At 39.9% G+C, this 13,949-nt stretch overlaps 1 protein-coding gene across 4 annotated transcripts in view; it reads left to right on the forward strand.

Moving 5' to 3' along the window:
- The window catches only part of sgsm1a (small G protein signaling modulator 1a), a 39,147-nt gene that overhangs the window by 7,744 nt on the left and 17,454 nt on the right, over positions 1 to 13,949 (forward strand). For all 4 annotated transcript variants that reach the window (XM_023269907.3, XM_023269910.3, XM_023269912.3 and 1 more), the window contains exons 3-7: positions 2,091 to 2,166; positions 12,047 to 12,209; positions 12,478 to 12,630; positions 12,719 to 12,786; positions 13,579 to 13,724. In XM_023269907.3, the coding sequence (XP_023125675.2) occupies positions 2,091 to 2,166; positions 12,047 to 12,209; positions 12,478 to 12,630; positions 12,719 to 12,786; positions 13,579 to 13,724 (606 nt within the window). The remainder of the gene's footprint in view (positions 1 to 2,090; positions 2,167 to 12,046; positions 12,210 to 12,477; positions 12,631 to 12,718; positions 12,787 to 13,578; positions 13,725 to 13,949) is intronic.

Genomic DNA, 13,949 nt, shown 5'->3' on the forward strand with positions numbered 1-13,949 from the left:
AGACTTCTGCACCTCCTCTTGGCTCTGTTTCCAGGCTTTTCAGAATCTAGCCCCTAACAGGAGATTTTAGACAATCACAGAGATTTACACCGATCAGATGAGATAGTATAAATAGCAACAAAGCCGTGAGAGAGAATTAGATGTGGTGGTTCTAAGGGTTAGATGGGGCTGAATAAGTAGGGCTATATGTTTCAAAAATCTAATCCTTTGTTTTTTCTAAAATGTCTAATTAGTACAGCTTTAATGAAGGTATGACACAATGAATGACACAATAGAGGCTCTTTTTTATGTTTACCTTTTGTTTCTTTTGCTAAGGATATTTAACTGTTTACACGGATTTACTCCTCAGCCTCTCTGTAAATCAATCGATTGATTAGAGAGCTGCAGCAGATCTACCAGAACACCTTCATCTGGTAATTGTAAAGATCTGTTCTGTAAAACAGCCTTTGCTCAAACAGCTTCTTCTGTGATGGGAACAAACATCTGAAACTCACCACCTGATCATCTGGAAATTACTGCACATTTCCGCACTTTTAAAAGAGCTACCAAATCCTGATTATTTGGGCAACAAATCTTTACCAATGTCTAGTGAATTGAATATGTCTAAACGTGTGGCTTTTTGTGTCTTGCTACACTCAGTTTTAATTACTGTCATGGTATCTTGCTGTACGTCACCCCTTGTTTAAACCTCTTAGTCCTATAAAGGTACTTCTAGGGATGAGTGCTGCAGATTCACTATGAACACTAAACTCGCTTTGAAAAGCTGTGTGCTGTATTTGTCCAAATAAAATGTAAGTAAACAAATAAATAGAAATATGGATTTCACTGCTGAAAGCATCATATTCTATCTCTATGCAGCAGATGATGAAATTATTGATCCATAAAATTGAGCTGTAGTGTGAAACTCAAACCTGAAGACAGAACTTTCTCTCCTGGAAACTCTTTTTGGACGAGCTGTATATTTCAAACCATGAAAGATGATATTGTTAGACAGTTGGCTGCTTTATGACTACCGAACTGCCTAATGAAAAAGTGACTTGCTCTCGCAGCAAATATGTAGATTGGGGAAAAAAATGTTTATAATAGAGCAGAGGGAAATTCAACCTCTGGGAAGGAGAGCTGTACTGTCTGTTAGTTTTAGACGTTGGAAGTGAGGACATTTTGCCTCACTTTACACACTATCAGAGGGCTGATTGAGGGTTAACATGGCGCTTTAGGGTTCAGGCTAGAAGGAGGGTGAGAGTAAGGGATTAGATTTGGGGTTTGGCATAGATGATTGCAGTAAGGAATACATTAAGTCAATGAGTGTCCTCACAAAGATAGTCGTAGAAATGTGTGTGTGTGTGTGTGTGTCAGTGAGTCGCTGTGTGTGCAGACGGTGAACGTGGCAGTAATATGGTCGTTGTGGACAGAGTCATTTCAGCAGGAAATTACAGCTATCTGTGTGGCCGTGTCCGGAGGTTGATATTCCCCCTGAAGATTGCAGTGCGGTGCCCACACAGGGGCACGTCTCCATAGCCACCGCAGGGATTGATTCACCAATCTTCCTAACTATTGGTCTGTGGCTGTTGTCAGGTCAGCGAAAGAAGGACACACCAACGTGACGACATAACCTAACTAATAAGTGTTACCTTGTGAGCACGTGTCTCTGACCTCCTCCATGCTTTTTAAAGGACTGGATGTCATCCCCGTTTGACGCAACAGAATCAATTGTTCCCGCTGAGGATTATAGAGTGTTCAGGAACGGGGGTCTGTGATGGATGAACTGTCCTCCTCTCTCTTATTCGCCCCCCCACTCCCAAATGTACCATCTGCTTTTCCCAGCAGTCCTTGGGAAGAGAACTGGTGATTCAGCGGCCAAATTAATATTCACTCTTCCATCGTCTTTTTTTTTCCCCTCCTCTTAACTTTTCAACCCCACTCCACATTCCCCCTTTTCATACTCAGATGTGCATTACATTCATGAATTCTCTTAATTATTCTCTGAAATATATTCATCACTCAGTCAAACCCTCGCCAACAAGCCCCTCACAGACTGTTTGTGGCATGTTAATGAATGAGTCATCCAGCATCTGCCGTGTCATTGACAGGTGAAGCAGATTATGGAGGAAGCCGTCACCAGGAAATTTGTTCACGAAGACAGCAGCCATATTGTGTCTTTTTGTGGTGAGTAACCAAACATACAAAAGATTCATGCAGCTTTTGCCTATTTGCAACCTTTGGTTTGAACAATTAAGCCACACTGAAAAGGCTTGATGTTGACTTATTTCCCTAAAGTTACTGTTAGATTTACTACTGAGTCTGTAACATTACATTATGGTGCTATTTGTGGGTAACTATAGTCAAAACAAAATGTATCAGTAGTTTAATCGTCTAGAATATTCCCATGTATCTACTGAGCTTTGATCACCAATTAGTTTACACAGTACACACCTGCCTACATCTGACAGTCATTCATGGGTCACATTACAAATTATGCAGTGAATCAGGGTAACACATAGGAAGGCAAGTAATTCTAACAAGATTTTAGTTTTTTTTTTTTTTTTTTAAATTATTGAGCCACACTAATTTGTCTTTTGTGTCTCTTGTGCACATTTCTACTTGGAACACTTCCACAATACATCCATCTCATGAATAGCACATTGGTTACAGATTCATCCAGAATCAAATATAAAGGTTGACATTTCACAGAAGGTTCCATTTCTCCTTGTTGGTTGATGTAGTAATCCTTTATCTTTCAAGAAAAGCAAAAGCAAAAACAAGCTTTAACAAATGTAAGCAAAAAGGCTCCATTGAGGCAAACTAAAAGCTGGGAAGCATTTCCTTCACTGACCAATGAGCCTTTTTACATTTCAGCTACACATTAGTGGGCTGGTAGGTGCTGCTCAGCAAAGACTTTCTACACATTTCATTAAAGAGAGACTCCAATGAAAGAAAGGCTTAAAGAGAAAATTAAATGATTTATCTTATTTGTCTGCAAAAAATATAGATCCATCCATCCATTTTCTTTACATCGCTTTATCCTGTAGACAGTTGCAGGGAAGTTGGAGCGAGTCCCAGCTGACTTGGAGCGAAAGCAGGATTAACCTACAAAATATAGAAAAACAAACAAGTATGTGAGTGTGAGTCTTTGGTGATTACACTCCGTCCTGACTCATCATTTGAAGGGGTACTTATGTCAGAAGCTATAGAGGAATATCTCCCAATGGGGTCTTGACATTAGTGATGAATGGGTCAACCCATAACTCACGGGTCGTGTTCAGGTCAACCTGATAGAGAATATCACAGATTCAGTCAGGTCAGGTCATAGAGTGGCCACGGAGTGTTCTAAGTTATAAATAACTTACTTTGAATGCAATAGGTGAGGCTATGATTTCTAGGCTGTGAATTCAAACATATACACCGGAGGGTTCAGGTACTTACCGAATATACTGAATGACCAGGTCTTTCCATTAATGGACTTTTCCTTCCCTGATGGCATGGGCATGTTCCAAGATGGCAATGAGACGTCATTTTCACACATGGATTGGCCTCCACAGAGTCCAGACTTCAGCCCTATTGAGAATCTTTGGGATGTGCTGGAGAAGACTTTGCGCATTGGTACAACACTCCCATCATCAGTATAAGATCTTGGTGAAAAATTAATGCAACTCTGCACAGAGATAAGTGTTGTGACATTGCAGAAGCTTATCGAAACAGTGCCACAGAGAATGAGTGCTATACTCAAAGCTAAAGGGAGTCCGACAAAATATTACTGTGTGCGACTTTTTTTTTTGGCCGGGCAGTGTATCTATTAGTGCAGGTTATGTGGTAAAATCAATTTTATATCTTTGCAGAGACTAGACAAACATTTATGGTCTTTATTACTGGTTTAGTTTTCATATAATAAGGAACTTCATCCTACAACAAAAATATGTAGTAATTTAGACTCTAGCTCCTACATCTTTAGTGACCAGAAAAGCCATATCATTGACAGAAGTGTATAATTAGTAAAAATAAGAGGCACTTAAAGTTCAATGTTTCACCAAATGTTGTTGTTCTTGCCTCCAAATCACAGTAATAGATTGCAGTATGATTACAGTGAGAAACACACTACCCACACAGGCACTCACACTCACCAGATGTCTGGCTCGGACCAGAGCTGTAATCAGTAACAGGATATATTTGGGGATTTCAGTGTGAATAGAATGACTCTCAACTTGAAGAAAATGTGATATTTTTGAGAGCTGAACTTGGAAGTCTGTTCTTAAGTCATATGATGAGCCTACTGTAAAGCCACTAAAATATAAGATGGTATTTTATATATAAGTGAACAAGCAACAATCCTTTTTTTCCTACACAGATTCTTAATACCATGTAGAAAAGAAAAGTGTGTGTAAATGTGTTCCCATCTTTATACCACTGTGTCAGTATGTGCAAAGAAACAATGAATATATGGAGAAACTGTCAGGTCCCTATAGGCCTGTCAGCTCTTCATTGTTGTGAAAATGTAATTGCACACTTACATTACACAGACTTTGTGTGGTGGTGGGTGACACCGCTATATTTAGCAACAAAAAGCAAGGAAGTGAAGGTGTACTTTCTTTAAGTCACAGTTTCACCAACTGTTGTCAGAGCAACACTTCTTTCAAAGACAGTTAAAGTTTCTACCGTCTCTGAATGTCCATCAGCTTTACGGTTTTCACGGACCTCTGACCTGTGGTATAAGATCCAAGCCAATAGTAATGTTAGCTGCATTTGCTGCACAATGTGCTAACAAAAAGATGTTCCTATTGTTGTGGTGACATTGCCATTAAAAATGTAAGTAATTCACTGTATCTTCAGGTCCTCAGTTGCTGGAAGTGCATAATGACTCTTGTGTTCACTCTTGCCACCCAGCAGCAGAACATTTTATGTGCTTTGCTCGTTGCTGAGACGTTTTAGAGTTAGCAGAAGCAGGTTTATTTGCATTTGAAAGCAAATATACCTGGTGGACTGTGAGACCGCGGCTCATTCTGAAGACCCACCTGGAAACAGCTGGCAGTGATGGGGCAGAATTATAGAAAATTTAAGCTGGATCACTATTAAACAACAGCTTCAAATGGCCATTCAAAAAAATGCAGTGGTTGGCACTTTTACCCCTGTTGTAGATCACAGGTGTGTAATGTCACATTCTGACAGCAGAAAGGAGAGTCTAGCATAGAGTTTCAGCACCACAGAATCCTATAGACAGACCCAGAAGAGCCTGAATAAGACAAGGTGAATTTAGACATAAAATTCCTTTTGACAGCAGAAGGTGAACTGAGAAAACAACACAGACTGAGTATGAAAAATTCTAACATCCATCACAAGACGACGTTGAAAGACATGAAGTGCAGTTCCACAGAGACCTTATTTAAACAAGACCAAGTGAAATTCCAGTTTTAAGATTCCAGAATCATGCTGAGGAAAGCCCAGAGAAGACTGAACTTGAGGAGGAGTTGCAGAACTAAAGAACCTTCTGTCTAGTTCAACTGGAGGAGCAAAGAGAGGAGAATAAAAGCTTGTGACAGCTCTGAAGGAAGGTGAGCAGCAACAGAAGAGTCTAGCACTCCAGTGACCGGAAGACAAATCTGCCCTCATGGTGGAGGTGGAGACATCACGGGCCGTTTATCTTGCCCAGCTCAGAAGGCATGAAAATGACATGAAACAAAGAAGCACGAAACAAGAAGTCTGAGGATGATCAGCTTAAGGATGAGCACCTGAAATAGCAGCAGGAAAAACTCCTTCCTGCAAGAAACGGAGAAACACATTCAGACATGGTTCATCTCAGCAGGCTGAAGAGTGAGAACAGCACCCTCATGGCTTCTCTGAGGAAAGTTGAGCAGCAGTTGGAGAGAAATCAGCCTTCTTTCAGGCCTCTGAGGACGTTGGATTCTGCAAGCACAGGAGCAGGAGAGGGAGAAGATGGAGAGCAGCTCGAGGATGTTGGTGGAAGAAGTGAACCGCAAGATCAAAAGAAGAAAAATAATAAGAAGAAATGGTACAAAAAAGAATTATTTGAAAGCCCAGGCCCAGTATTCATTCTCTCTCTTTTGTGTATATTTGTAAGGTTTAATCAAATGAAACAGTCTCAGCCCTTCACCACATTGCAAAGGGGCTCTTTGTGATCACTGAAACACAAATGGTACAAATCTTCTCTTCCTTTTTACATAAAAAAAGAAATTAGGAAATGGTGGTCAGTTGATATTAACAAGTTTAAAGTACATGAGACTCATATGATGATTCTTTTTGTGCAAAAATCAGCGAACACTGTTTGAGCTGAGTTTGGATTTGAACTCCACAGTGTGTGCATCACCATTATCATCATCAGAATCATCATAATTTGCATTATCTCCTTTCATTGAAATCTAGGACTACACCTATAAGCGCTCATTATAGAGGCATGAACCACCACTTTAATGAGGCAGGCAGCCTGTCCAGGCCACAATACAACCATGAAAAGCAGACGCAGAGCAGATGGATGTCGTAAGGTCACATATTATGCACCTTTACAGCAAAATAATGAAAGTCTCGCTCATCCCTGCAATGTGTCTTTCAATTTTTCACCTCAAAATTACTGCAAAGATGATTCATTTCACCATGACTGCATAACACTGTGTTTTTTTCCTGATCTGAACAGGCAGTTTCAGTGTCTGTTGCTTTAAAATCAGTTGAGCTTTTGCTGTCCACAACCACTTCAGGAAGAGAACTCTCTCTTCTTGGTGGACACAAGAAAATGACCATGGCAAGTGACAGATATGTGAATGAGTGTTTGAATGTAGGACTTTCTGTCACTTCTAACTTTCCTCTGAGTGATCATTTGGCATTGAACTATTGCTGATTGACATCACAGCTGCTGTTTTAAACTCATGTGTATGGTGTGTTTGTCAGACAGCACTGCAGCTTTAAAACAAGTATTTTAGTGGTAAAGAGCAGCAGCTTGAGAAATGACTGTAGTCTTAATGGGTTGTCACTTTTTTATATCTGTTCTTTTCTTGGCAAAAGAAAAAGAAAAAAATATGTTAATGAGAACAGCTTTGTTGGGAATTCTTCTGTACTAAAATGCAGGTTATGTGAGCGCAGAAAGCAGGGGAGGTTCACATAGATGTAAACATGATTTTTGGTTTCACTGAAGTGTAGCAGGTAACACGAAAACACATTGACTCACCTAGTCCTTGTTTATTTGTTTCAAATCAGTCTTAATTCATCAATCACTTTAACGCACACATCATTACTTCACAGAAGTTATTATTGAGTGCAATAAATTATTAAAAATAATTAAATGATGTGAGGGGCTGCACAGTGGCGTAGTGGTTAGCACTTTCACCTTGCAGCAAGAAGATCCCTGGTTCGCGTCCCGGCTTTCCCGGGATCTTTCTGCATGGAGTTTGCATGTTCTCCCTGTGCATGTGTGGGTTTTCTCCGGGTACTCCGGCTTCCTCCCACAGTCCAAAAATATGCTGAGGTTAATTGATCATTCTAAATTGCCCGTAGGTGTGAATGTGAGAGTGCTTGTTTGTCTCTATATGTAGCCCTGCGACAGACTGGCGACCTGTCCAGGGTGTCCCCTGCCTTCACCTGAGTCAGCTGGGATAGACTCCAGCCCCCCCCACAACCCTAGTGAGGATTAAGCGGTGTATAGATAATGGATGGATAAATGATGTGATGAAGGCCAAAGCATGTCCCAATTTCCTGCTTTTCCCCCCCTGATTATCAGTTCTTGTTTTTTTTGATAGACCAGTAACTTATGATGTGTAAGTATTTGGATACAGCTTGAAAACCTTTTAAACCAGCATAAGTAAATGCTGTTGAACATCCCTCCCAATAATCAGCTTACCCAAAATCTCTTTTTCTCATTTTATTTTTCTCTTGGAGGGCTATGAAAATGATTTGTCTCAGAGCTCAGATTTTTCTTACATTGTGACTGAAAGTCTTTTAGTGTCAATTTTGCCGAAATTGGATTCGCTTTATGTGTTTTCTTTTAGTGCTTTCATGTTGCAGTTTCAACAGATTCCTTGGCCCGCAGCGTTATCTCCTGGATCTTCTAATAGCCTTTCCTCTATTATTATGATACGTCCCAGTGGACATGTAGCCGCTCAGAATGACCCTCTCATGTCTCTGCATCAGCCTCCTCCTCCCTCTGACTCCTCCTGTGATTCTTCTATAGTGGCTCTTGTTACTACATGTTCTCCTTCAGCTGTGGTCTGTTCAGAGATGAGAGTGAGTGGAGGATGGGAGACGAGCTCAGCCAGCTCACCGGGGAGCAATTAACTTCTACCATCATGGCCACTGAGCCGCCCAGGCAGATTCTGAAACGTAGAGGCTGTGGAGGGGATGTTGGCTGAGACTTGAGACTTGAGTTAGGAGGCAATGACAAGTAGGACAACAATACTAAAAATGACTAGTTGTATTGATAGATTAGATGCTCTGTTATACTTTGTTATTTATTTAAAGTTTCCCCTTTATAAAGTCTTTTATTCTTGTAGTGTATCAGTCATTCATGTCTCGGTCTTAACTGGCTTATCTCTGATTGATTTGACAGATTTCAATCACTTCACTTGTTTCTTCGCCATCAGAAATGTATCCTGAAGCTACAGAAATCACTTCCACTTTTGCCTGCTAGTGACAAACAACATGTTGATTTGCAATTTGCAAGCAAGCGTTTTGAAAACTTGTCACTGCAATTTTAATAAGTTATGCACAGGGTTTGAAATGCTACTTTCTTCAGAAAATGTGGGATTTATTAAAACAAACCTGACATGACAACATGCGTGCAGACACTCACACATGCATATTGATATTGTGGGGATTTTTTTACAGTAGACATTATGACATGTCATTGCAGAAAAAGCGCTGGTGTAATTAATACCTTTAATAGGCGGTGAAATCTATTAAGAGTCTAATTAACCCATGTCAGTCATCCAGCATGCACAATGCAACATGCCTACAGAGGGCTCACCTGTGCTTTTGTTGCTGTGATATTGTGCTTCAGAAAAACTATACTGATGACACAGAAGGTGAAGTGATGAAATAAAAGTATGTTTTGTAATAATCATGTTTGATTACACTTCATAGTAATGAAATATCCACAACGTGACATAAATGTCTCTTTCACTTGAAAAGTAAGGACCAAACCCAAATCTCTACAATTTACTCATCATTTGAGCTGCAACGATAAATCAATTAGTTGTCAACTGTTATTAATTACCAACTTTGATAATGTGTAATTCAATTGAGTATTTTTTCATGAAAAAAGTTGAAATTCTCTGATTCCAGCTTCTTAAATGTAACTGTTTTCTGCTTTCTTTACTCTTCTATGGCAGTAAACTGAATATATTTGGGTTGTGGACAAAACAAGACATTTAATGACATTATCTTCAGCTTTGTGAAACACTAATAGACATTTTTCTCAATTTTCTGACAACTGCTTGATGAAACAGCTAATCAATGAATTGAGAAAATAGCAGGTTGATCGACAGTAGAAATAATCTTGAGTTTCCAGTTGTACTTCTCACCACATTTCCATACCCTCAGAGGAGAGAGTCCGATGCCCCGATTCAACCTTGTTTAGTTGTGGAGAGTCACAGCACCACTGAAATGCCATGGAAGATGCCAGAATGCATCAGATTGCAGACTCTGGAAAATGCGGCTCACTTTTTCCCTCAGTAGTAACCTTGAATGTTCTGATTTCAGTTCACCTCAACCACATTGATCGTACACCTTATTAGAATTGGAGACTTCTAAAGAAAGCATCCAAAACTGTAAACATTTCAGCAAGTGCAAATGTAGTAAATGTTTTTTAGATGCTGAGTATGTTACAGCTCCTCCTATGTTGGGTTTAGATGATGATGAAAGCAGTAACTCAGTAACTGTTAACTTAGTAGATAAATAATAATATGATCAATAATCCCATCAGTGGCTCAACATATGGACTTTTTGATTAATTATCTCAGCACTGTTCATCCTAAAGCGTTGTGTTGGTGGCTGTGGATCCTTAGCCAAGTGTTGGTCAGCTGCATGTCACTAACAAGAGTCTCTTAATGCATTCAGTTGCCACAGATACAGGATGATTAGAGGCATTTTACTGTGTTAGCTGTTTTCACCAGGAGGGACTGTACAAAGGACTGATCCTATGGGCTTGATGCTTCATTATGCTGTTTGTGATTGCTGTCGTTGGAAAACGGCTCAGACAAAACATTAGAATTTACAAAATTAGTTGAGATAGAAAATATGTGTCTCACACTGATTACTTTGTGTACGCATTTATATGTGCTGCATGGTGCTATAGAAGTTTCCCAAGTGGAAACAGTCGCGTGTGTCGCACTACCACAGATGCTGTTGGTCATTTCAGAACACTTTGTCTCCATGTAGGTACTGTGGCAGACTGGGAATGTTCTCTGTAGCTTGGTAGATCAGCTGCAGCTTTCATAAACTGTAAAGGTTTGGGAGCGTTTCTTTGCACTTTTGACATCAGGGACTAGTTAGCTGAAATGATGAAAGGCTAAGGAGCATCAACCATATTTGGAGACCTTTTAATGTAGTCCTTTGTTCTGACATTTAGCTTCTTGCCCTTATAATGATCAGAGAGATAAGGTCAGAAAAATACATGAAAAGAGAAGGAAGAAAGGAGATGTGCAGAAACGATGTTGAAGACGTCCTGGAGGGTGGTGGCTCTGAAGACACTTTCATCGGCTTGTGTTGAAGTGAAACCTCGGGGGCCATGACTGTAGGAACATCAGCGACTGAGAAACTCAGTGAAGAGCGACGGAGAGAAGGAAAGACGGGAGCTGAGCTTGAAGGAGTGAGGACGGTGGGGAGATAGAAATCATGATGCTGATGAGTCGTCGCTGCCCCTCCCTCCGCTCATTTCTCCCAGAGCTCGATTGCTCCATCAACAGCGGTTGTCATGGCAACCCCAGCCTTCCCCCTGACCCCATGTGAGCAGAGCTACAGGATTAGTCCTGAAAGAGAACTCAAATGTCAACACAGCTCTCGGCTGCGCTGCCACGTAGGCCTGAGAGGGAAGCTGGGTGGGAGTCCGTTCTTCACCGCAGTCAAGCGACTGCAAGTGTGTCAACATGTCATTAACTTACTGGATAAACTGGACTAGACAATGTTTAGGCATGAAGTAATTAAAAATGGATAGAAATTGGAGAAATTGTTTAGGAAATATGCAGTCTTCATGCTAGAAAACAAAAATAAAACTTTTTTTCCCCAAAAATGTAATACAGTGGCTTGATTTTTTTTAACATGACATGTCACATGTTTGATTTCATTGACAAATGCACTGAATGTGAGCATAAAATAATTGTTTAGAGATGCACCTAGCAAAATGTAATATGGTATTGAAATGCACTTGAATTTGGTATACTACATCCCATCCGCTAGAAAATATCTTCCGTCACAAAACACATTTTTGGGCAATATTAGGTGCCACGTTGTTTCACATTATTCACAAAATTGTATATTTGACATAAAATGTTCATCTAAGTGTTACAAATGAAAGTTTCACCAATTTCTACTTTCATATTAACAGCAGATCAAATCATCCTGTAACTTAAAAAGCTCTACAGACTGGTTTGGGATCTTCCTACTTGTTGTTTTGATTCCATAGATGATTCATTTTCTCAAAATATAGATCATTTTCACAGAAGTTGATAGAAACCAAAACAAAGATAAGACAATACATGTAACTCCAGAGATGAATACTAAAGATGCTCTTTCTCTGTATGTGTAAATAGACAACTGTTGCTAAAATGTGTGCAACAACTTTTCCTGTGAACTAATCAAGTTATAATTACACCAGTGTTTTATAACAAGAAGAGATATATTTTGCTCACAGTATAGAAAAAAAAATACACATTTGGTGCCACAAAAGGCCCTTTTCTGCTCTGAAATGTAACTTTTGTGTTCTGGTTTTGCTTTGGGTATTAATGATTTTATAACTTTTTGGATTCTTATGTTCTTTATTGTCGTGTTGTTCTGGTGTACAGTATTTGTAAAGTGCTACCTAATAATGATCATTTTTGTGTGTGTGTCCATACAGCTGCAGTAGAGGCATGTGTTCTGCACGGGCTAAAACGGCGAGCGGCAGGATTTCTGCGTAGCAACAAGATAGCAGCGCTCTTTATGAAGGTGGGGAAAAGCTTCGCCCCGGCTGAGGAGCTGTGCAGGAAGGCCCAGGAGCTCGAGCAGATCATCGAGACAAAGTGAGAGACGCATGCATCACGGCTCGTTCTCGCACATCACAGCACACTTCAAAGCTTTCATCAAAGCCTGTTTGATTGTCACAGCAAAAGCACTGAAAATAAAATGACTGTCTGTCTGAAGCGCTGTTTTTTTTAATTATATAAAGCTTCTAAATAATTCATGCCGATAAGCTTTTTTGAATCATGAATCACTAATGCTAATAGTGTGACGCAAATGCAGTTTCTCTTGACGGAATTTTAAAAACATGTCATGAAAACTCTTCCCCAGACGAAGTCAAAGCTTGCAAAGTCAAGACAGCCTTCGCAAGATGCCCCGACTGCCCAGCCTCAACCCACAGGGGGTGAAGAACCTGTGGATCAGGACGGCTCTGTTTGAGAAGATGCTGGACAAGATAGTTCTCTACCTGGTGGAGAACAGCAGGTATGTCGAGGGCGAATAGCACTATGCTCAACTGTGTTACAAGATTTCTGTCTACCCTCAAAACTCCCCTCTCACACTTGTCTTCCAGTAAATACTACGAGAAAGAGGCCGTTCTAATGGACCCTGTAGACGGACCTATCCTTGCTTCTTTGTTAGGTAATAATATGTGGCATTACAAGATTTTTTTTTAAATTTATTGTAGTCAGTTATCATCTTTTAAAATTTGGGTTTATTGTCTGGAAACATGTTGAGCAAACAAGAACATTATGGTACCCTACAAGACATTTTTTTTCTCAATCAAGAATATCATGTGTTCCATTAAAATATCATTTCAAACGGTTGTCCAATATTTTTTTATTCTTCTCCCAATGTATACTTATAGTAAGTTCCTTGACAGTGCCAATGACAGCTGTTTTCACTGGAGTCAAGTCAGAATCAGTGCTGCCTTTCTCAGAAAGCACCTTTATTTTTTAGATTAGACTGGCTTGGTATAATTTTAGATTAATTGTACTGTAAAGAACTGACCATGCGAGTGGCAAGTAAAATCTAAGCCACTGAGAGCTGAAAAAAGAGGAAAGCATTTTTGTGCTTTTTTTCCCCTTTTTCTGTCCTAGACAATTGTTAAGGTCCCAGACAGGAAATTTAAAAATTTACTGCTCTCTCCAGTCTGCAGTCTGTCACAGTTTTCAAGAAATGAAGGCAAACACTTTGGGGACTATAGCCCTTTAAAAATTATTTGTACTTTTACAGTGAATAAAAAGATAGGTCCTCTGAGGCCTGTTATTGCACACAAAATAATCTACCTTTTAGTACTAAACATACTCCCTCTTTCCCTCTGTTTTTTAATGTGATGTTTAATGTCTAAGCTAATCTGAGGCTGATTGCTGGTTAATAAAACCATAAATCTTGTTTCTGTATTATCTAATTGTGCTGCTTCATTCATGACAGTTGGACCTTGTGCTTTGGAGTATACAAAGATGAAGACAGCCGACCACTTCTGGACAGATCCGTCTGCTGACGAGTTGGTGCAAAGACATCGCATCCATAGTGGCCATTGCAGGCAGGATTCTCCCACTAAGCGGCCCGCATTATGTGTAAGTATGTAAGACATGTGATCATGCAGAAACTGAGTGTGTGGAATTTGTGTCAGGCTCCTTTTATTGTATCCTGTGTCTATGTAGTATTCTGATATTTTAGTTTCATTCTCTTCAGAATTTCTTGCTTTCTGTCTGGTCGACCTGCTCAAATTACTGCCGTGAGTGAAGCACAGTGTGTCCCAGGAAGAACAGAGCATATCGGAGACCTTCACACTTGTTCAG

Source organism: Amphiprion ocellaris, chromosome 6 (genome assembly GCF_022539595.1).
Source record: "Amphiprion ocellaris isolate individual 3 ecotype Okinawa chromosome 6, ASM2253959v1, whole genome shotgun sequence".
Classification (NCBI taxonomy): domain Eukaryota; kingdom Metazoa; phylum Chordata; class Actinopteri; family Pomacentridae; genus Amphiprion; species Amphiprion ocellaris.